The sequence below is a fragment of the Ovis canadensis genome, chromosome 15 (genome assembly GCF_042477335.2).
Source record: "Ovis canadensis isolate MfBH-ARS-UI-01 breed Bighorn chromosome 15, ARS-UI_OviCan_v2, whole genome shotgun sequence".
Lineage (NCBI taxonomy): Eukaryota > Metazoa > Chordata > Mammalia > Artiodactyla > Bovidae > Ovis > Ovis canadensis.
In genome coordinates this window covers 89,673,325-89,695,541 of record NC_091259.1, presented here as the reverse complement: position 1 = coordinate 89,695,541, position 22,217 = coordinate 89,673,325, and the positions used below count along the sequence as shown (strand labels likewise).

Sequence of the window (22,217 nt, the reverse complement as noted above, 5' to 3'; positions counted from 1 at the left end):
TTTTCTAATAGTGAAAGGGGCGAAAAAAACACACACCACACTCATCCAATCAGTGACCACAACCATATACCCGAGACCATGCTCATTTCTTTTGCAAAGATGCTGCATCTGGCATAGAAGCTACAGATGGACCTGCCACTTGGCTGACTTGGAGGAAAGAGACTTTCATTCTTCAGGACTTGCTAGGTTTCTGCAGGGGACAGACTGACAAGTCAAAGGCCTACGTGACAGAGGCCGCTCTTTCTGTGCTCTTCAGGGCCTTAAAGCTTGCACTAGTTTCCTGGCTCCCCTCCCACTCCAGTGGAGGTAGGTAAGTCAGCAAAAAGTTTCCTCAAAGACTTACGGTGCTGATGAGATAAACAATGGGGCTCAGAATTTGACACGGGAAGGACATTAATAAACATCCCAGGCTCTCGGCTGGACCCCCAGAAGGTTAAACTCTAGAGTGGAGTGGACCAGAGGTAGACAAAGCCTTAATATTTTGTAACTCCATTTCAAGTCAGTTTCATCTCTCACAAGATGAAGATGATTTGATTTCACACTATCAGAAGACAGAGTGACCTTTCCCTGGAGGGCAAAAACAAAACAAAACAAAACAAAACATCCTGATGGGGAATGAAGTGGGGGAGAAGTTTTCTCCCAGGAAGGCAAGTGCCATTTTTTCACGGTAAATCCAAAGTGATGCCTGTGCTGGGGGCTGACGGAGCTCCTGAATATACCATTTGCATTTGACCTGCTAGTGTCTTTGGATCCTTCCGTTGACAGTCCGAGATTCAGAGCTGGACAGCTCCGCAAAGAAGACAGCAGATGGAAATTCCCCTGGTCAGTTTCAGCGTCTTCCGGCTGCAAGAGGACCGCGGCCTCGGTTTGGAACGTGTGCGTTTTGCGGCTCCGTCCAGCAGGTGGCGATGTGGTACCGGGAAACTGCGCGTGCAGGCCAGCTTCCAGTGTTTTTAAGCTAAACTGGGAACTCCCGTTCTCCTTTAGGGATTCTGGATTAATTTTTGCTGGAATATCCAGACAGGACAGGGAAATGGTTTGGAGACGGTCTACACGTCTCACGTGAAGTAGTTCCTGAGAAATCTGTCTGGTGTTTATGAGATGGGAGTTCAGGCGTGCAAGGCACCGATTCCACAGCAGTTCACAGGCGGCGCTAGCGGTAAATAATCCGACTGCCAACGCAAGAGAGGCAAGAGATGCAGGTTCGATCCCTGGGTGGGGAAGATCCCAGAGGAGGAAACGGCAGCCCACTCCAGTATCCTTGCCTGGAGAACCCCATGGACAGAGAGCTTGGAGGGCTGCAGTCCATGGGGCCGCACAGAGTCGGACACGCCTGAGCGCACACACGCACAGACACAGCGGACAAAAGTGTGCCGAGTCCATCCCGAGAGCCTCCTCCAGGAGCTCACAGTTCCTTCCCCACCCCACGTCGCACCGGAGCCCCACCGAGCGGATTAGGTGTCTTTCCTCCTACAGAATCACAGTGCAAACCAGGGGCGCAATGAAAGCTGCCCAGGGACGTTCGGGGCGGCGTGGGAAGCTGGCGGGGGCCAAAGCACTGGCGCTTCAGCGTCAGTCCCTCCGGCGGACGTTCAGGGCTGATCTCCTTTCGGAACGACTGGTTGATCTCCTTGCAGACCAAGGCACTCTCAAGAATCTTCTCCAACACCGTGGTTCAGAAACATCAATTCTCTGGCACTCAGCCTTCTTTATGGTCGAACTCTCACATCCACAGGCAACTACTGGAAAAACCATAGCTTTGACTATGCGGACCTTTGTCAGCAAAGTGATGGCTCTGCTTTTTAATACACTGTCTGGGTGGGTCATTGGAGAAGGAAATGGCAACCCACTCCAGTGTTCTTACCTGGAGAATCCCAGGGACGGGGGAGCCTGTTGGGCTGCTGTCTATGGGGTCGCACAGAGTCAGACACGACTGAAGTGACTCAGCAGCAGCAGGTTGGTCATCGCTTTCAATTCAAGGAGCAAACGTCTTTTAATGTCACGGCTGCAGTCACCGTCTGCAGTGATTTGGGAGCCCAAGAAAATAAGAGCTGCCGCTACTTCCACCTTCCCCCCTTCTGTTTGTGATGAGCTGATGGGAAAGTCTGGCTTGGGTGGAAGAGAGAGGACAGCTGACGCAAGAGAGAGAGAGAAGCGAACTGTCGGTCTCTTCCTCCGTTAGCCCCTTTCTGCAGGATTATTGGAGAAGGCAATGGCACCCCACTCCAGTGCTCTTGCCTGGAGAATCCCAGGGACGGGGGAGCCTGGTGGGCTACCATCTATGGGGTTGCACAGAGTCGGACACGACTGAAGCGACTCAGCAGCGGCGGCAGCAGGGTTATTGCCCATGTGCCACTGTTGGTTGCTCTCTCGTGCACCTCTCAGTGTCTCGTGAAAACCAGGTTCAGGGACTTCCTTCTGACTCCACACACGTGCCTTCATGCCACCCCTCAGTCCTTGGTGCCTCTGACTGCCTGCACCTGGGCCAGAATCTTCTCCCCTCTCAGGGCAAGAAAGGGACTTGGGTGCCTGGAAGTTTAATTCCTCCCCTCCCTGAAATCCCCAGTACATTCACACAAGGGGGTATGGTCTTTGGTCCCCTGGGGGGGACAAAGAAGTCTCAGCTCCATCTCTAAGTTTCCCCAAAGGCATCTGAGGTTAATGGAGACAGGCAGGGAGAGACCAGGAGTGACAGCATGCATTTATTTCTGTCTCTGTGTGGCTGGTGGGTAGTTTGGGTTCAAGCAAAAGACTCCTGTTTTAGTTCACTCAAAGGCAGACAGCAAACAGTAAGGTTTAAAGGAAGGCACTGTCGATTTCAGCTCTGGGGACTCCTGCACTCAGAAGTCAGAGCTGCCAGGAGCCAGCGTGAGGAATTCCACCCGTGACAAGGTCATGTGGCAGAGCTCTGATGGCAAGGCTAATCAGACGTCAGGTTTTCCCTCTGGAATTTCCTGAGCATCTGCCCCCCCAAAAATAAGATCTGCCTGCTTTTCCACTCTTCTGACATTCTCTGGAAAAAGTCAATTCAGGGCTTTAGTCTTCTGCATTTGAAAGGGTGTTTCAATCCAAAAACCCCTCTGATGGCTTCCCAGCTTGCCTGCAGGACTCATACAGCTGTGCATGTGATTGTTTGAGGCCTCCTGACCGCAGGAGGCACAGGAAGCTTAAAACATCCTAGGAATGTAGGGGCTTCCGAGGAGTCAAAATCTTTAGAATAGGACTGATTAAAGGTTTCATTTGTTGAGCCAATGCTTGCTGCCAAATTTTCATATCCTTTATTTTTAGATATAGTTGGTATATAGAAAAACAAGTAGTAGACCTGGTATTAGCAGCATTAGATCTTTGAGTTAAGCACCTTCTTTGTTATAACCCACTGCGCCTTTGTTCCGTAGAGATGTAACTTTAACGCTTTAAGGAGATGCAGATTAAAGAAAAACACTTCAGGGGAAACGAAATTAACATTCATTAAGGAAGAGAGCCAAAAAGTGTTAACAAGCCTCTTGGCCAGAAGATAATGTAAATCACCTGAGACCTTTGTATACAAAAAATATGCAGAAAGAGTCTGGGAGGCAAACGCTACATAATTTTGTATTACCCACTGATCTCTATGTATAATCAAAAGCATAAAAGGCCTTGAAGGACAATAGAAGGAGAGCCAGTCGCTGGACTGGTTTCCCCCGTGTCTCCTCTTTACTCTAATTTCAGGCTGAATTCCCATCTGGGACGTGGAGGCTCACTATGTCTACTTATTTGTCCCAGCTTTTAAGATCCATAAGAGAGAGAGCCCAAGGCGGGGCACTCTCCGATATTCAAATGGACGCCGGTGGCCTAACATAGATGGTGCAAGCTCCTTGTCTGGAGCTTTATTGGTCTTCCACGTAACCCAAGTTAATCAGCCGCTTCTCTCTACTTAATTTTCCTACTACACTTGTTTCTTAATCTAATCTTATATCAATAAACAAATAAGTCTTAACACGCCAAAGCCGTCCCCGCTTCGAATTGCCTGGATCCACCGGGGCTGGACCCCGGCACAGAGCCACGTGGCTTCTCTGCCGGCCACGAGGCTTGCTGCCCCACTGTTGTGAGAACCTCGCTTCCTGCTCCTGTCTCGATGCTCAGTCACTCAGTCATGCCAGTCAGGCCTGACTCTCTGTGACTCCCGAGACTGTAGTCCGCTGGGCGCCTCTGTCCTGGGGATTTCCCAGGCGATACTGGAGTGGGTTGTCATTTCCTCCTCCAGGGGATCTTCCTGACTCGGGGAACAAGCCCTAGTCTCCTGTGCCTCCTGCATCACAGGCAGATTCTTTCCTGCTGAGCCCTCGTCGGAAATGTTCCTGCCTGGAGGAGAGGGAACAGCCTGAGTAACAACAAGGAACCACTGGGATGACTTGTTTTAATCCTTCCTCTTGCCATCCAGACTGTTAACAAGAGGGCCTGCGGCAGGAAGGAGAAAGGAACACTTAATCCTTAATACCTGCCCCTCTTTCCCTGTCTCGATTTGCTTTGGAGAAAAGGTAACTCACATGGCGGTTTTCAGAACACCTGAGAGGCATTCCAAGGCTTAAGAATGCGCCAATTCCTTCTGCACTGTATACCAGCCTTTCTCTGCCAGGATGAGTTTTCACTGCCTTTCCGACAACCTCAGAGTGCTGAGGGCCTCCCATAGGCTCTCCCATCACTACACGGAGCCTGTGTTCCTTCCCTTGTTTTGCTTGCTGTTTACATCCAGGATAACATAAACTGTCTCTTCTGGGGTCCTTCAGCCTGGGTGTTGTCTATATTCTCTGAACTTGTCTTAGAGTCCATCTCCATTTGAGAAGTATTGGAATTATCCTGCTGGTTTTCACCGACCTAAACAGAAAAGTTAAATACTTTAAAATTATGAACGCAACAACAGTCTTTTCTATTCCTCTTTGCTGCATACCATTCACAAAGTTTTTCATGGAAATGCAGAGTGAATATGAAAAGGCCAGTGAATATAATTAAATCAGAATTTGAGTTGGGATTCACATGTAAGCCGAGTTTCCTATCTTATCGGTTAGATAAGTTCTTCCCACCGCTACACTGCTGCAGTGTTGTCGGGGAAATATGAGGAAAGAAACAACGTTTTCCCAAGTGCATCAAAAACAGAGAGACTTAAATCTGCCGGCTCTCTTAGAGTGTTCATTACTGCGGGTCTTGGTTATAATTTTCAACTTCAAAATTTTTACTTTTTTTCGAGCATGGTGATGATTTGTACCAAAAAATTCTCAGTCTTCTTGTCGGAAAATTCAAGGAGCACTGTAGACTCAGAAAAAGAGATGATTCAGTTCAGTTTAGTTCAGTCACTCAGTCGTGTCCAACTCTTTGTGACCCCATGAATCACAGCACGCCAGGCCTCCCTGTCCATCACCATCTCCCGGAGTTCACTCAGATTCTCGTCCATCAAGTCAGTGATGCCATCCAGCCATCTCATCCTCTGTCGTCCCCTTCTCCTCCTGCCCCCAATCCCTCCCAGCATCAGAGTCTTTTCCAATGAGTCAACTCTTCGCATGAGGTGGCCAAAGTACTGAAGCTTCAGCTTCAGCATCAGTCCTTCCAAAGAAATCCCAGGGTTGATCTCGTTCAGAATGGACTGGTTGGATCTCCTTGCAGTCCAAGGGACCCTCAAGAGTCTTCTCCAACACCATAGTTCAAAAGCATCAATTCTTTGGCGCTCAGCCTTCTTCACAGTCCAACTCTCACATCCATACATGACCACTGGAAAAACCATAGCCTTGACTAGACGGACATTAGTCGGCAAAGTTATGTCTCTGCCTTTGAATATGCTATCTAGGTTGGTCATAACTTTTCTTCCAAGGAGTAACTGTCTTTTAATTTCATGGCTGCAGTCACCATCTGCAATGATTTTGGAGCCCCAAAAAATAAAGTCTGACACTGTTTCTACTGTTTCCCCATCTATTTCCCATGAAGTGATGGGACCAAATGCCATGATCTTCGTTTTCTGAATGTTGAGCTTTAAGCCAACTTTTTCACTCTCCTCTTTCACTTTCATCAAGAGGCTTTTTAGTTCCTCTTCACTTTCTGCCATAAGGGTGGTGTCATCTGCATGTCTGAGGTTATTGATATTTCTCCCGGCAATCTTGATTCCAGTTTGTGTTTATTCCAGTCCAGCGTTTCTCATGATGTACTCTGCATAGAAGTTAAATAAGCAGGGTGACAATATACAGCCTTAACGTACTCCTTTTCCTATTTGGAACCAGTCTGTTGTTCCATGTCCAGTTCTAACTATTGCTTCCGGACCTGCATACAGATTTCTCAAGATGCAGGTGAGGTGGTCTGATATTCCCATCTCTTTCAGAATTTTCCACAGTTTATTGTGATCAATAAACTGTGACTTTTGACTGTGACTTTACACAGTCAAAGGCTTTGGCATAGTGAGTAAAGCAGAAATAGATGTTTTTCTGGAACTCTCTTGCTTTTTCCATGATCCAGCAGATGTTGGCAATTTGATCTCTGGTTCCTCTGCCTTTTCTAAAACCAGCTGGAACATTGGGGATTTCATGGTTCACGTATTGCTGAAGCCTGGCTTGGAGAATTTTGAGCATTACTTCACTAGCATGTGAGATGAGTGCAATTGTGTGGTAGTTTGAGCATTCTTTGGCATTGCCTTTCTTTGGAATTGGAATGAAAACTGACCTTTTCCAGTCCTGTGGCCACTGCTGAGTTTTCCAAACTTGCTGGCATATTGAGTGTAGCACTTTCACAGCATCATCTTTCAGGATTTGAAACAGCTCAACTGGAATTCCATCACCTCCACTAGCTTTGTTCGTAGTGATGCTTTCTAAGGCCCACTTGACTTCATATTCCAGGATGTCTGGCTCTAGATGAGTGATCACATTATCATGATTATCTGGGCTGTGATCTTTTTTGTACAGTTCTTCTGTGTATTCTTGCCACCTCTTCTTAATATCTTCTGCTTCTGTTAGGTCCAAACCATTTCTGTCCTTTATCGAGCGCATCTTTGCATGAAATGTTCCCTGGGTATCTCTAATTTTCTTGAAGAGATCTCTGGTCTTTCCCATTCTGTTGTTTTCCTCTATTTCTTTGCATTGATCGCTGAAGAAGGCTTTCTTATCTCTTCTTGCTATTCTTTGGAACTCTGCATTCAGATGCTTATATCTTTCCTTTTCTCCTTTGCTTTTCGCCTCTCTTCTTTTCACAGCTATTTGTAAGGTCTCCCCAGACAGCCATTTTGCTTTTTTGCATTTCTTTTCCATGGGGATGGCCTTGATCCCTGTCTCCTGTACAATGTCACGAACCTCATTCCATAGTTCCTCAGGCACTCTATCAGATCTAGACTCTTAAATCTGTTACTCACTTCCACTGTATAATCATAAGGGATTTGATTTAGGTCATATCTGAATGGTCTAGCAGTTTTCCCTGCTTTCTTCAATTTAAGTCTGAATTTGGCAATAAGGAGTTCATGATCTGAGCCACAGTCAGCTCCTGGTCTTGTTTTTGTTGACTGTATAGAGCTTCTCCATCTTTGGCTGCAAAGAATATAATCAATCTGATTTCGGTGTTGACCATCTGGTGATGTCCATGTGTAAAGTCTTCTCTTGTATTGTTGACAGAATGTGGTCCACTGGAGAAGGGAATGGCAAACCACTTCAGTATGCTTGCCTTAAGAACCCCATGAACAGTAGGAAAAGGCAAAATGATAGGATACCAAAAGAGGAACTCCCCAGATCAGTAGGTGCCCAATATGCTACTGGAGATCAGTGGAGAAATAACTCCAGAAAGAATGAAGGGATGGAGCCCAAGCAAAAACAATACCCAGCTGTGGATGTGACTGGTGATAGAAGCAAGGTCCGATGCTGTAAAGAGCAATATTGCATAGGAACCTGGAATGTCAGGTCCATGAATCAAGGCAAATTGGAAGTGGTCAAACAAGAGATAGCAACGGTGAATGTCGACCTTCTAGGAATCAGCAAACTAAAATGGACTGGAACGGGTGAATTTAACTCAGAAAACCATTACATCTACTACTGCAGGCAGGAATCCCTCAGAAGAAATGGAGTAGCCATCACAGTCAACAAAAAGAGTCCGATATGCAGTACTTGGATGCAATCTCAAAAACGACAGAATGATCTCTGTTCGTCTCCAAGGCAAACCGTTCAATATCACAGTTATCCAAGTCTATGCCCCAACCAGTAACACTGAAGAAAATGAAGTTGAACGGTTTTATGAAGACCTACAAGATCTTTTAGAACTAACACCCAAAAAAGATGTCCTTTTCATTATAGGGGACTGGAATGCAAAAGTAGGAAGTCAAGAAACACCTGGAGTAACAGGCAAATTTGGCCTTGGAATGTGGAATGAAGCGGGGCAAAGACTAATAGAGTTTTGCTAAGAAAATGCACTGGTCATAGCAAAAGAGATGATGATCTGACATAATAACAGAGTCCAGTTAGTAGGGAGAGCCATGACTTAACTTCTATAAACTTAAGGCCAAGTCTTCATTCCACTTCTGCCTTAGGCAACAACTCCCTTTTCCTCACTTCTCATTAACAAATTGAGGAAAGTAAAATTCTGTCTTCTTGCCAATAAGGTTATGGTAAGAACAAACATCTGAAAAATTGCTTTATAAACTGTGAAACTCTGTGCAAATATAGAGTATGCTTGTTACTGAATAGATCAGCCATGTTAGTCCAACTAAAACAAGGAGAATAAAATGGATGAGGCAGATTTTAAATTATTTACTGTTTCCTACGTACCATGAAGTCATTTGTCGGCAAGAAGGTCTATGAAGCCCAGTTTCAAGGATGGCTAAGTCTATACTGGTATATTCCACCAATAGCCTTTATAAACATACCTTAGAAACATACTGTCAGTATAGCGCTTACTCTTTCCAACTGAGTCCTTCTGTGATGGGCTGCTCAGAGCTCACGATGGCTTGAAGATGAACACAGCTGAAATATGTTTCAGAAAGCATCAAGTTACAGCAGGATCTTCATGGCTATCATTAATTGTATAGAGACTAAGATTAACAGGGACCCCCTGACGCACCTGTCCTTTCAGCTCCACCCTCACTTTCCTTACGAAGATCATGGCATCTGGTCCCATCACTTCATGGGAAATAGATGGGGAAACAGTGGAAACAGTGTCAGACTTTATTTTTTTGGGCTCCAAAATCACTGCAGATGGTGACTGCAGCCATGAAATTAAAAGACACTTATTTCTTGGAAGAAAAGTTATGACCAACCTAGATAGCCTATTGAAAAGCAGAGACATTACTTTGCCAACAAAGGTCCGTCTAGCCAAGGCTATGGTTTTTCCGGTGGTCATGTATGGATGTGAGAGTTGGACTGTGAAGAAAGCTGAGTGCCGAAGAATTGATGCTTTTGAACTATGGTGTTGGAGAAGACTCTTGAGAGTCCCTTGGACTGCAAGGACATCCAACCAGTCCATTCTGAAGGAGATTGGTTCTGGGATTTCTTTGGAAGGACTGATACCGAAGCTGAAACTCCAGTACTTTGGCCATCTCATGCGAAGAGTTGACTCATTGGAAAAGACTGATGCTGGGAGGGATTGGGGGCAGGAGGAGAAGGGGACGACAGAGGATGAGATGGCTGGATGGCATCACTGGCTCGATGGACATGAGCCTGAGTGAACTCCGGGAGTTGGTGATGGACAGGGAGGCCTGGCGTGCTGGGATGCATGGGGTCGCAAAGAGTCGGACACGACTGAGTGACTGAACTGAACAATAAAACCTTCTTTTTATAGAGCAGCACACCGAAGACTTTATAAAAATTATCTCTAATTGCCAGTGTGATTATACCATGTAGGTATACCTTCATTTTGCAGGCGCAGAAAGTATAACTTAGATGACTTGCCCAAGGCCAGACCTACAAAGCAGAGATGGAATTCAGATGCCAGGATAAATACCTTACAGATGGATTTTCTCTTGGAGAATTGAAAAGTGTGTTCTAGATACACCTATGTTAAAATTCAGCCTCTATTTAAGACGGAGACAACACCGAGATGATATCATTATAGGAGGACGGGTAGGAAGAGAACTCTGTTGTGCCATGAAGACAAAACAAACTTAAAGTGAGAGTCTGCCTGAGAAGACAGTGCGAAACTTTAGCTGTAGCTTGGCTCAGACGGTAAAGTGTCTGTCTACAATGCGGGAGACCAGGGTTCAATCCCTGGTTTGGGAAGATCCCCTGGAGAAGGAAGTGGCAATCCACTCCAGTACTATTGCCTGGAAAATCCCATGGACAGAGGAGCCTGGTAGGGTACAGTCCACGGGGTCGCAAAGAGGCGGACACGACTGAGCGACTTCACTTTCACTTTCACTCTCTTTAGTTTTTAAAGAGGTGCTTCCCCATGTGTCACAAACCTGGCACAGGGCAAGCCCTCAGCAGAGAAACATTCACAAAGGCATGGTCAGTGAGTGAATGAGGTGGCCTGGGAGCTCTGCCCTGCTTTAGAACTGCTTTTCATAGACTGCGCCATGTAATGTTTACAGCCCTCTGAGATACACTAATCCTATGTCACTGATAAAGACTTTGAACACCCAGACAGGTCAAACCATTTACTCGAGATCACAAAGCCCCAGAAAGTATATTTCTCATAACATTTGATTATGAACATATTCAAACAGAGAAATAAAACAATGCTGCTGCTGCTGCTGCTGAGTCGCTTCAGTCGCGTCCGACTCTGTGGGACCCCAGAGACAGCAGCCCACCAGGCTCCTCTGTCCCTGGGATTCTCCAGGCAAGAACACTGGAGTGGGTTGCTATTTCCTTCTCCAATCCGTGAAAGTGAAGTCGCTCAGTCGTGTCCAACTCTTAGCGACCCCATGGACTGCAGCCTACCAGGCTCCTCCATCCATGGGATTTTCCAGGCAAGAGTACTGGAGTGGGGTGCTATTGCCTTCTCCAAATGGTACACTGAGCCTCTGTATACTCACCACATAGGGTAATGTGCCCTTTTTGTTTGCTTGTTTAGATCACTCTTGTGTTTCACTACATTAATTTACAGTTAGAAACATCATGACGTGTTCATCCTAATTGCCACTTTCCCTCTTTAAAAATTTTGGACTTTTTCTTATATCATCACAAAACTCATTTACTCAGACCAAGATGCAATTGAAGGATACAGAAGTTGTCTTTAATTTTTGAGTCTGCTCTGTTCTAAGAAACAACAACATTGATTTATCTAAGAAAACAGAGACTTGTAGAGTGCTTACTTCCTGGTTGGCTTCTTCAGCTCAGCGCTTAGTTCAGCTTCTAGCTCCTGCATTTCTGGCCAAGAAGTTACCTACAGACCGTGCTGATTCTACTCACTGTTTCACAGCAGAGCCTGGGCGCTGGCTTTATCGTTTCCTGGGCCTGTGCTTACCAACAAACTCCCTTCAGCCTCTCTGAGCCTCAGTTCACTGCTGGCAAGGTGAGCGATGGTTCTCAGACTGCCTTTCTGCCCGGGCTTCCCCTTCCTCCTCTGTGCCCCCTCCCTCCCCCCTCCTCCCCTCCCCCTTCCTCCCCCTCTCCCTCCCTCCCCTCCCCCTCTCCCTCCCTCCCCTCCCCCTCTCCCTCCCTCCCCTCCCCCTCTCCCTCCCTCCCCTCCCCCTCTCCCTCCCCTCCCCCTCTCCCTCCCTCCCTTCCCCTCCCCTCCCCTCCCCTCCCCTCCCTCCCTCCTTGCTTTTCCCTTTTCTGCTCCCCTACCCTAGGCCCCTCCGCACTCTTCTCTGGCCGGGACCCCCCAGAGCCTGGCCGTGGCCTTATCCGGGGGCAGGACTCAGAGAGTGCAGACCCCGGACTTCCTCCAGGCCCGCAGGCCAGCTCCCACCCGCAAACTGCGTGATGTACGCAGCCACTGAGATAACAGCCCGTACCTTCTGGGCTCCCCACACGACCCGTCTGCCCCAGCTCGGCCCAGCCCCTTCCTACCGGGCCCGGGCCGGGGCCCTGCCTGGCCGCCCAGGGCTCGGCCCGCTCGCTGAGCCCCTCGCCCAGGGCTAGGGTGCCGCGCCCAGGTGTCTGCTCCCTTGGGAAGCGCAGTCCCCTCAGCTCCGCAGGCTTTGCTCAGAAGGGCAGTCCTGGAGGGAGGTGGGCTAAGATTTCGGAACTGCTGACTTTCGAACCGTTGCTCAGCGGTCCCTTTGAAGATTTCCTCCCGGCTTCTTTCAGCCTAGGCCTCCCGCCCACCGCTCCCCACCCCGGCCCCTGCCTCTCCGCGTTCCTCTATTCTTTTGACAGCTGGGAAAGCTGAAACAGGGTGGTTGGAGACACTTCACAAGCGGAGCATTTGAGGCTCAGCTCCGCCCGCTGGGGCGCACGGCGGACGCGGCGGGTGGGTGGGGGCATCGGGGCCGGGGCCACCCGGGCACTTTCCTGGGGTGTCCTTCCCAGCAGCCGGGATCGGACCCACGACGAGGACAATTAGGAAGAAACCGCGGATGCAGGGGGCGTGGACGACCTCGTCACAAATCGATTCTCCAAATGTGCCTCTGAAAGTGCAGACGTTTACCGGGAGTGTGCATCTCAAAGCTGGCCGTCACACATCTCTGTCCGAAAGGGCTTGCTTACAGTATTCCACCCTGTGATTGAGAAGGGATCGAAGTCGCAAAGCTGACAACTTGGATGCAGTTTGACAGAGGAGTCTCCACTGTATATAAGATGACAGGGTTGAAGAGTGTTATTGGTGACTACAATCTGTGTGATGTTTTGGGCGAACTGGACTTAACGTGCATTCAATATCCTTAAAGCAGTTTGTTACCGCTTCCTCTTCTGTGAGTCCTCTGGGGTTTGGATAGAGTAACTTTTAAAAGGGCAACAGCAACAATGAAACCAACTTGGGCAAAAGTTTCCACCTCTTACTGTCCTCCTCTGAAATCATTATAGGTTTCTGGATCTCTGAGAGTAGAGAGTGCAACAATCACCAGAGAATTAGTATCCAGCCGATTCTTTTATTTTTTTATTGTGGATTCTGAAGCAGCAAATATTTAGCGACAAGTAAAACGTAATAAAGAATGTAGCTGTTTTAGTTTCTAAGTAGTGTGGACTGGTTTGTGACCCCTTGCAGGCAAGAACACTGGAGTGGGTTGCCAGTTCCTCCTCCAGGGGATCTTCCCAAACCTGCATCTCTCCTCAACTGCAGGTAGATTCTTTAATGCTAAGCCACCCATAAAGAATACTAGGGTTGAAATTGCTGAACGAGCTGAGCTATCCTGATGACTTCTAAACACTGAACAGCATCCTGATTTTGATCTGACTTATTAATACTTGATAGGATTTGAGATATTGAGATATTGTCTGGAAATTAAGAAATTTGAGATATTGCATGGAAATTGAGAAATGGATCTCAGAATACTATGAACATGAGTGAAGTCATCCTTTTTGAAACAAGCACTGATATTGCTGAAGCCACTACTTGTAAAGTGAGAAGACCTCTGATGGTAATAAATACAGCCAGTTAGTCTACTGAGAATGTGTGCAAATGTGAGTCATTTCCTGTGGTTTTTCACTTCCTTCTTCCTCTCCTTCTTCTTCTTTTTATTTTTGCCTTTTGCCCATTTCACAGAGGAGAAATCAGGTAAATTTCCTAGAGGCCACGGAACTAGTTGGAAGAGAAAAGAGTTTTAAGGCTTTAACTCACAGAGCCTCACAGCCTTCTGGAGCTCTGTGGAGAGGTGAGGTACCCTTCAGGTCCTCCATTTGCGATTTAAAAGATTGTCCCAGACCAGAGATTCCCCAACTTTTAGAAATGCAAATTCACAGAGCCCACACAATATGTTATGGTTTAACAAGTTGGAGTGAGGCCTGATAACCTGCATCTTTTCCCTGGGGGTCCAGTTAAGAGTCCATGGTCCCAATGCAAGGGGCCCAGGTTTGATCCCTGGTCAGGGATGTGGATTTCACAGGCCACAACTGAGCACTGAGTGCCACGACTGAAGATCTGGTGTGCCACGATGAAGATCGGAGATCCCGTGCACTGGAACTAAGACCCAGCATGGCCAAATAGGTGAGTAAATGCGAAAAAATATGTCACCCTAGTACAAAGCTCTGGGTTAGATCATCTTTATTCATTTTACTTTCTTATTGAAGTAGAGTTGATTTATAATATTATATTAGTTTCAGGTATATAACATAGTAGTTTGTGCTTCTTGAACTATCCCTGTCTTGCCCCTTCCCCCTTCCTTCTCAACACTAGTAACCTCTAGTTTGATCTCTGTACCTGTAATCTGTTTTCTCATACTCACTGTTTTATGTTTTAGATTCCACATATAAATGATATCATATGGTTTGTCTTTCTCTGTCTGACTTCATTAAGCATAATACCCTCTAGATCCATGCATGTGGTTGCAAATGGCAGAATTTCAATCTTTTTTATGGCTGAGTAATATTTCAATATATATACCACATCTTTACCCATTTGTCTGTCGACATAGATTGCTTCCATATCTTGGCTACTGTAAATAACACTGTCATGAACACTGGAGGACACATATTGTACCTTTTCAAGTCAGCGTCTTCATTTTGTTTGGATATATGACCAGCTGGATCACATGGCAGTCCTATGTTTAGTTTTGAGGAAACTCCGTACTGTTTCCCATAGTGGTTGCACTAATTTAGATTCCCATCAACAGCGTACAGTTCAGTTCAGTCTCTCAGTCGTGTCTGACTCTGCGACCCCATGGGCTGCAGCATGCCAGGCTTCCTTGTCCATCACCAACTCCTGGAGCTTGCTCAAATGCATGTCCATCGAGTTGGTTCCCCTTTCTCCACATCCTCACCAATGTCTGTTATTTGCAGACTTAAAACTCATGCATTTATTTATTTATGGCTGTGTGAGAGCTTTCTCCAGTGGCAGCGAGTGGAGGCTGCTCTTTCTCGAGGCACTCAGGCTTCTCACTGTGGTGTCTTCTCTTGTTGCAGAGCGCGAGCTCCAGGTGCGTGGGCCTGGGTAGTTGCAGCACCTGGGCTCAGTAATTTCTGTTCCCCATGGGCTCAGCAGTTGTGGTACATGGGCTTTCAGGTGCTCATGGCTGTCCCCTGCATTGGCAGGCAGATTCCTGCCCACTGTATCACCAGGGAAGTCCCTGTTATTTGTAGACTTTTGATGACAACCATTCTGACAGGTACCAGGTGATATCTCATGGCGGTTTTGATTTGCACTTTACTGAGTATTACTGATGTTGAACATCTTTCCATGTGCCTATCAGCCATCTGTAAATCTTCTTTTGAAAAATATTCAGTTCTTCTGTCATTTTTAAGTCAGGTTTTTTTTTTTTTTTTAATACTGAGTTATATGAGCTATTTATATATTCTGGATATTAACCCCTTATCAGTCATATCATTTAAAACTATTTTCCCCCCATTCAAGTAGGGTTTTTTTTTTTTTTTTCATTTGTCCATGCTTTTGCTGTGGAAAAGCTTTAAGTTTAATTGAGTCCGATTTGTCTCTTTTTGCTTTTGTTTCCTTTGTCTTAGGGGACAAAGTAAAAAAAAAAATAATACTGCACCAGTTTGTGTGGGTTCCATCATCCTTAAAGCCAGTTGCTAACGAGCAAACGTTGCCCTGCTCTCTATGTCAGGTACTGTTCTATGTTCTCAGTTCAGTTCAGGTCAGTCGCTCAATTGTGTCCGACTCTTTGTGACCCCATGAACCGCAGCAAGCCAGGCCTCCCTGTCCATCACCAGCTCCCAGAGTTCACCCAAACTCAGGTCTATCCAGGTCTATCAGTCGGTGATGCCATTCAGCCATCTCATCCTCTGTCGTCCCCTTCTCCTCCTGCCCCCAATACCTCCCAGCATCAGTCTTTTCCAGTGAGTCAACTCTTAACAATGTTTAAATCCTCACAGCACCTTTGCAAAGTGGGGACAACTTCTAGCACCCCCATTTTGCAGAGGAAGAACCTGGCCCCAAGGCTTTCACCTCTAGAACTTTGTTCCTTCCTGTTGTTAGCTCAGTCTCCAGGACAACCACCCCACCTCAGCCCTTTCCCATCCAGTCTGTTCCACTTCAGGCAGTCTGGGATTGGTTTGGCCTCTTGGGGCTGACTCAGCCTCCTTTCAGTTTACTCATGACCTGCCTCACCTTCACCAGGTAGTTCAGTTCAGTTCAGTCCAGTCACTCAGTCATGTCCGACTCTTTGCGACCCCATAGACTGCAGCACTCCAGGCCTGCCTGTCCATCACCAACTTCCGGGGCTTGCTCAAACATATATCCATCGAGTCGGTAGGTGGAGGAGGTCTTAAATACCCGTTTCACCATCACTAGTGATACCGCGGATTACTGTAAAAATGGAAAGGGATTCTTGGACCAGAATTAAGGAATTTACCTGCATTAACTCGGTGGTGCTGGTCACTCAGTCGTGTCGGACTCTCTTGTGACCCCGTGGTCTGTAGCCTGCGAGTCTCCTCCGTCCATGGAACTTCCCAGCAAGAATACTGGAGTGGTTGCCATTTCCTTCTCCAGGGGATCTTCCTGACCCAAGCAGGTTCCTTCTTTACTGTCTGAGCCACCAGGGAAGCCCAGATATAATTTAGGTGCTATGTAAATAGTTGAAGATGAGTGGCAAGTTCAAGTTTTGCTTTTTGGAATTTCACAGAATTTTTTTTTCAACTATTTTCCATCCTTTGGTTGAATCTATGGATAGGCAGATACATAGGACCGACTATGTTTTCTTCTTTCCAAATACCTGCAAAGTATTTCTGGCCCTGAAAAGAGTAGGCTGAGTCCTTAGATACATTTTAAGTTATATTACATATATAATATATTACATATTCAGAAGTTTCTTTTCCTCCTTAAACTTTGTTTTAATGCGTCCCCAAATTCTGTAACAGAGTTTTGGCCAAGCTGTCTCCATTAAAAAGTACTGATTCAAAACTTCCACACACAAAGCACATGGGCCACGAAACACCAACCTTCCTTCCTAGCCTTTTTATAGTAGCAACAACAGCAAAAGCAGGCTGGTGTCAAAGCCAGTTGTAGACATGTTCTATCCCCTGAGGGCTTCCGTGATAGCTCAGTTGGTAAAGAACCCGCCTGCAATGCAGGAGACCTTGGTTTGATTCCTGGGTCGGGAAGATCCCCTGGAGAAGATATAGACTACCCACCCCAGTATTCTTGGGCTTCTCTTATGGCTCAGCTGGTAAAGAATCTGCCTGCAATGCGGGAGACATGGGTTCAATCCCTGGGTGGGAAGATCCCCTGGAGAAGGGAACGGCTGCCCACTCCAGTATTCTGGCCTGGAGAATCCCATGGACTGTATAGTCCATGGGGTCACAAAGAGTCGGACAGGCTGGGCGACGTTCCCTTTCATTTCTATGCCCCGAAGCCTGGCAGTTGATGTATTTTCCCACCCTCTCCTCCCTTGCAGGCAATACTGCAAACAGCTGAACCACATGATTGCAGTGATAGACTCAATAGCCAGCTTTCATGGTGAGTGGATGTCTTTTTGCTGTTTTTCAGTCTCTCAGTCGTGTCTGACTCTTTGCAACCCCATGGACTGCAGCACGCCAGGCTTCCCTGTCCTTCACTGTCTCCTGGAGTTTCTTCAAACCCATGTCCATTGAGGTGGTCTTTTAGTTCTACTTAATTGTCCAGCTGACCAAGCAAACAAAAAGGGCTGCAGCCAATATGCTCAATGAGGCTGGACGGGCATGTATTTCACCAGCAAGATGTGGGCCATTTTCTGATCTTCCTTCTTTTCTGCCCTTTGCAAGGTTGGATGAAGTCCACAAGGATTGTGCAGCAAAGACAGGAAGGAGAGTGCTGGAGGAACCCTCCCCATAGGGGCCTCATCTTTAGCTGGTTTATATGGGGCTTTACCGGGGACTCAGTGGTAGAGAATCTGCCTGCTAATGCAGGAGACTTGGGTTCACTCCCTGAGTCTGGAAGATCCCCCTGGAGAAGGAAATGGAAATCCACTCCAGTATTCTTGCCTGGGAAGTCCCATAAACAGAAGAGCCTGGCGGGCTACAGTACATGGGGTCAGACACGACTGAGCGACTCAACAGCAACAAGCTGGTTCCAGCACAATTATCTGTTGGGTTAGGATTCCCATCAGCGTGCTTTATGGGTTAGCTGTTCCGCATCTCTCATTGACCTGTGTCTAAGAACTATCCTAGGGTCTATGTCTCTGATTTCTGTTTAACCCAGTGATAGGCTATACTTACAGTTTTCGTGGAGAATGTTACTAGAACCACTTAGAACCACTGTTTGTCTGGCCCACTCAATTGGACCCATCTTTGGTTCAGAGGAAGGGGTAGTGGTCACAAGGCAGGCACGTGCAAGCAGTGGCACGGGGCATTGAGAGAGGCGGTCTTCACCTGTGCATCAGTTAAAAAAAATAAGTCTGAGGATCTGATTCAGCTAATTTGGAGCTTCCCTGAATAATGTTCAGTGTAGATTTAGTTGCAACGTCAGGATCATGTGATTTGCCATCTTTGAGTGTGGTTGCAGCAGGAGGAGCCGTGGGCTTCCAGGATTTGCCAAGAGGATCCACCGTTCTAAAAATGTCTTAAAGTATCCTTCTGGTTAAAGTTATAGCACGCTTTTTGTTGTGAAGTTGTTCTTTTCAGTTTCAGTAAATACTAAAGCAGGAAATGTCAGTCCACATGGCCTGGCAGAGAAAGAATGAGTCAGATGTTGAGAGAACCTAATTCTCTGTTATTCAAGTAGTTGTTAGGAAAGAACGCTTGCCTGTTGAATAAGTACTGTGGGCTCTTGGACTATTAATAATTATAACCCAGTAAATAATTATCGTGTGTATCTCGTTATTATTATTTATTTTGGGCTGCCCCCGTCTCTGTTGCTGCATGTGGGCCTTCTCTGGTTTTGACCAGTGGGGGCTACTTTCTAGTTGCAGGGTGTGGGCCTCTCACTGTGGTGGCCTGGGCACATGGGCTTGTTGTCCTGCAGAACGTGGGATCTTCCCAGATCAGGGATCGAACTTGTGTCCCTTGCATTGGTAGGAGGCTTCTCAACCACTGGCCCACCAGGGAAGCCTTCACATATTGGTATTAGATTAGATTAGATTAGATTAGATTAGATTAGATTAGAAGAATATCATTATTCTTAGATTATCATTATTAGTGAAGAATATCATCACATTTTTTCTCATCAAGTCTGCCTCTCTGCCAATTTTCTTGATAGACTTCCCATAAAAGCTCTTTCAAGTCTAAGATTTCATTTTTTGGTAGCAAATCTTGTAGGGGGAAAAAAAATGAGACTCAGGATAATATAACCTTCCTCCAAAGAGACGTTGCCATTCATTCTGGGAGATGGCTGGGTGGGAGTCACTAACCTAACCTAGGCTGTGCTGTGCTGTGCTGTGCTTAGCTGCTTCAGTTGTGTCCAGCTCTTTGCAACCCCATGGACTGTATGTAGCCCCCCAGGCTCCTCTGTCCATTGGGATTCTCCAGGCGAGAATACTGGTGTGGGTTTCCACGCTGTCTTCCAGGGGATCTTCCCAACCCAGGAATCGAACCCAGGTCTCCCGCATTGTAGGCGGATCCTTTATTGTCTGAGTCACCAGGGATCGTCCAGGTTAGATCACCCTAACTTAGTTGGGGTCGAGAATGTTTTCCGACTTGAGTCGCTGTGAAGGTTGGGATATTTGGGGGACATTCTTATACTGACAGGCAATGTTTTGTTCCCATATAAAATTTTGCAGTGTTTACTAGACCCCTCCACCACTTGACAGGCCTTAAATTCTAACTTTTGCCTCTGCTTCCCTCAGCTTCATGATTTGTTTCAAATGTCTGGTTAGCTAGTCAGATGCTCAACCATCTCCTCTGAAAATGGCAGGTGCCTCTAAGGTAAAAGCAACATGAACAACAGAGCTCACCCTTTGAATCTACTATCTCACTTGAATATTGGTCCTGTACTTCCTCATAATGCTTTGATATCTTCACACAAGTGTTTCCTATTTTTTGTCTATATTTTCAGGTTATTCAGTGTGCCTGCATGTGTATGCAGGGTGGGAAGATTGGTTTGAATACCCATTCCACCAGTACCAGAATTCTGAGACTAATCTTTCATGTTGTTAAATTCCAATAGCGGTTAAATTCAAAATCTCTCCTGTCTTATACGTGAAATTTAGAACCTTCATTTACAAAGGATAAGCTTCCTAGAACTGGAGTTGCAGTATTTGGGAGGCTTCTAAGACTTGGAAAATATCAATCACTAATGTTGAGAGAAGACTCTACACGTGGACATCACCAGATGGTCAATACTGAAATCAGATTGATTATATTCTTTGCAGCCAAAGATGGAGAAGCTCTATACAGTCAGCAAAAATAAGACTGGGAGCTGACTGTGACTCAGATCATGAACGCCTAATTGCCAAATTCAGACTTAAATTGAGGAAAGTAGGGAAAACCACTAGACCATTCAGGTATGACCGAAATCATCCCTTACGATTATACAGTGGAAGTGAGAAACAGATTCAAGGGATTAGATCTGAAAGACAGGTGCCTGAAGAACTATGGACAGAGGTTCGTGACATTATACAGGAGGCAGGGATCAAGACCATCCCCAAGAAAAAGAACGGCAAAATGGTTTTCTGAGGAGGCCTTACAAATAGCTGTGAAAAGAAGAGAAGTGAAAGGCAAAGGAGAAAAGGAAAGATGTACCTATTTGAATGCAGAGTTCCAGAGAATAGAAAGGAGTGATAAGAAAGCCTTCCTCAGGGATCAGTGCAAAGAAACAGAGGAAAACAATAGAATGGAAAAGACCAGAGATCTCTTCAAGAAAATTCAAGATACTAAGGGATATTTTCATGCAACGATGGGCATAATTAAGGACAGAAATGGTATGGACCTAACAGAAGCAGACAATATTAAGAAGAGGTGGCAAGAATACACAGAAGCACTATACACAAAAGATCTTCATGACTCAGATAATCACGATGTGATCCCTCATCCATAGCCAGACATTCTGGAATGTGAAGTCAAGTGGGCCTTAGGAAGCATCACTATGAACAAAGCTAGTGGAGGTGATGGAATTCCAGTTGAGCTCTTTCAAATCCTAAAAGATGATTCTGTGAAAGTGCTGCACTCAATAGGCCAGCAAATTTGAAAAACTCAGCAGTGGCCACAGGTTGGAAAAGGTCAGTTTTCATTCTAATCCCAAAGAAAGGCAACGCCAAAGAATGTTCAGACTACCACACAATTGCCTTCATCTCACACACTAGCAGAGTAATGCTCAAAATTCTCCATGTAAGGCTTCAACAGTACGTGAACCAAGAACTTCCAGATGTTCAAGCGAGGTTTAGAAAAGGCAGAGGAATCAAAGAACAAATTGCCAACATCCATTGGATCATGGAAAAAGTAAGAGAGTTCCAGAAAACCATCTCCTTCTGTTTTGACTATGCCAAAGCCTTTGACTGTGTGGATCACAAGAAACTGCAAAATTTTTAAGAGGTGGGAATACCAGACCTGACCTGTGTCCTGTGAAGTGTGTATGCAGGTCACGAAGCAACAGTTAGAATTGGATATGGAACAACAGACTGGTTCAAAATTGGGAAAGGAGTACCTCAAGGCTGTATATTGTCAGCATGCTTATTTAACCCATATGCCGAGTACATCATGAGAAACGTTGGGTGGGATGAAGCGCAAGCTAGAATCAAGATTGCTGGGACAAATATCAATAACCTCAGATATGCAGATGACACCACCCTTATGGCAGAAAGTGAAGAAGAACTAAAGAGCCTCTTAATGAAAGTGAAAGAGGAGAGCGAAAAAGTTGGCTTAAAGCTCAACATTCAGAAAATGAAGATCATGGCATCTGGTCCCATCACTTCATGGGAAATAGATGGGGAAGCAATAGAAACAGTGACAGACCATTTTTTGGGGCTCCAAAATCGCTGCAGTAGGCAACTGCAGCCATAAAATTAAAAGATGCTTGCTCCTTAGAAGAAAAGTCATGACCAACCTAGTTGGCACATTAAAAAGCAGAGACATTACTTTGTGAACAAAAGTCCATCCAGTCAAAGCTGTGGTTTTTCCAGTAGTCATGTTTGGATGTGAGTTTGGACCATAAAGGAAGCTGAGAACCGAAGAATTAGTTAATGTGTTTGAACTGTGGTGTTGGAGAAGACTCTTGACAGTCCCTTGGGCTGCAAAGAGATCCAACCAGTCCATCCTAAAGGAAATCAGTCCTGAATATTCATTGGAAGGACTCATGATGAAGCTGAAACTCCAATACTTTGGGCA

The 22,217-nt window shown here is 46.1% G+C and overlaps 1 protein-coding gene and 2 long non-coding RNA genes across 8 annotated transcripts in view; 2 read left to right on the top strand and 1 right to left on the bottom strand.

The window, feature by feature from the left end:
- Positions 1-2,689: 2,689 nt before the first annotated feature.
- Positions 2,690-11,497, bottom strand: LOC138420090 (uncharacterized). Its single transcript, XR_011249186.1, has 3 exons — positions 11,243-11,497; positions 8,861-8,957; positions 2,690-4,854 (listed from the first exon to the last, which is right to left on the bottom strand). It is a non-coding gene; the product is annotated as an uncharacterized lncRNA (long non-coding RNA).
- Positions 11,237-13,046, top strand: LOC138420089 (uncharacterized). Its single transcript, XR_011249185.1, has 2 exons — positions 11,237-11,442; positions 12,405-13,046. It is a non-coding gene; the product is annotated as an uncharacterized lncRNA (long non-coding RNA).
- A 509-nt stretch (positions 13,047-13,555) lies between these two features.
- GLYATL2 (glycine-N-acyltransferase like 2) overlaps positions 13,556-22,217 on the top strand; it is a 93,811-nt gene continuing 85,149 nt past the window's right edge. For 2 of the 6 annotated variants that reach the window (XM_069553236.1, XM_069553235.1), the window contains exon 1: positions 13,567-14,016. Coding sequence is in view for 1 of the 6 variants with exons in the window: in XM_069553239.1 (XP_069409340.1) it covers positions 17,437-17,439 (3 nt within the window). In the remaining 5 variants the exon portion in view is untranslated. Of the gene's footprint in view, positions 14,017-17,377; positions 17,440-22,217 lie in introns of all 6 variants that reach the window. The other 4 variants (XM_069553238.1, XM_069553239.1, XM_069553234.1 and 1 more) reach the window with 4 other exon arrangements.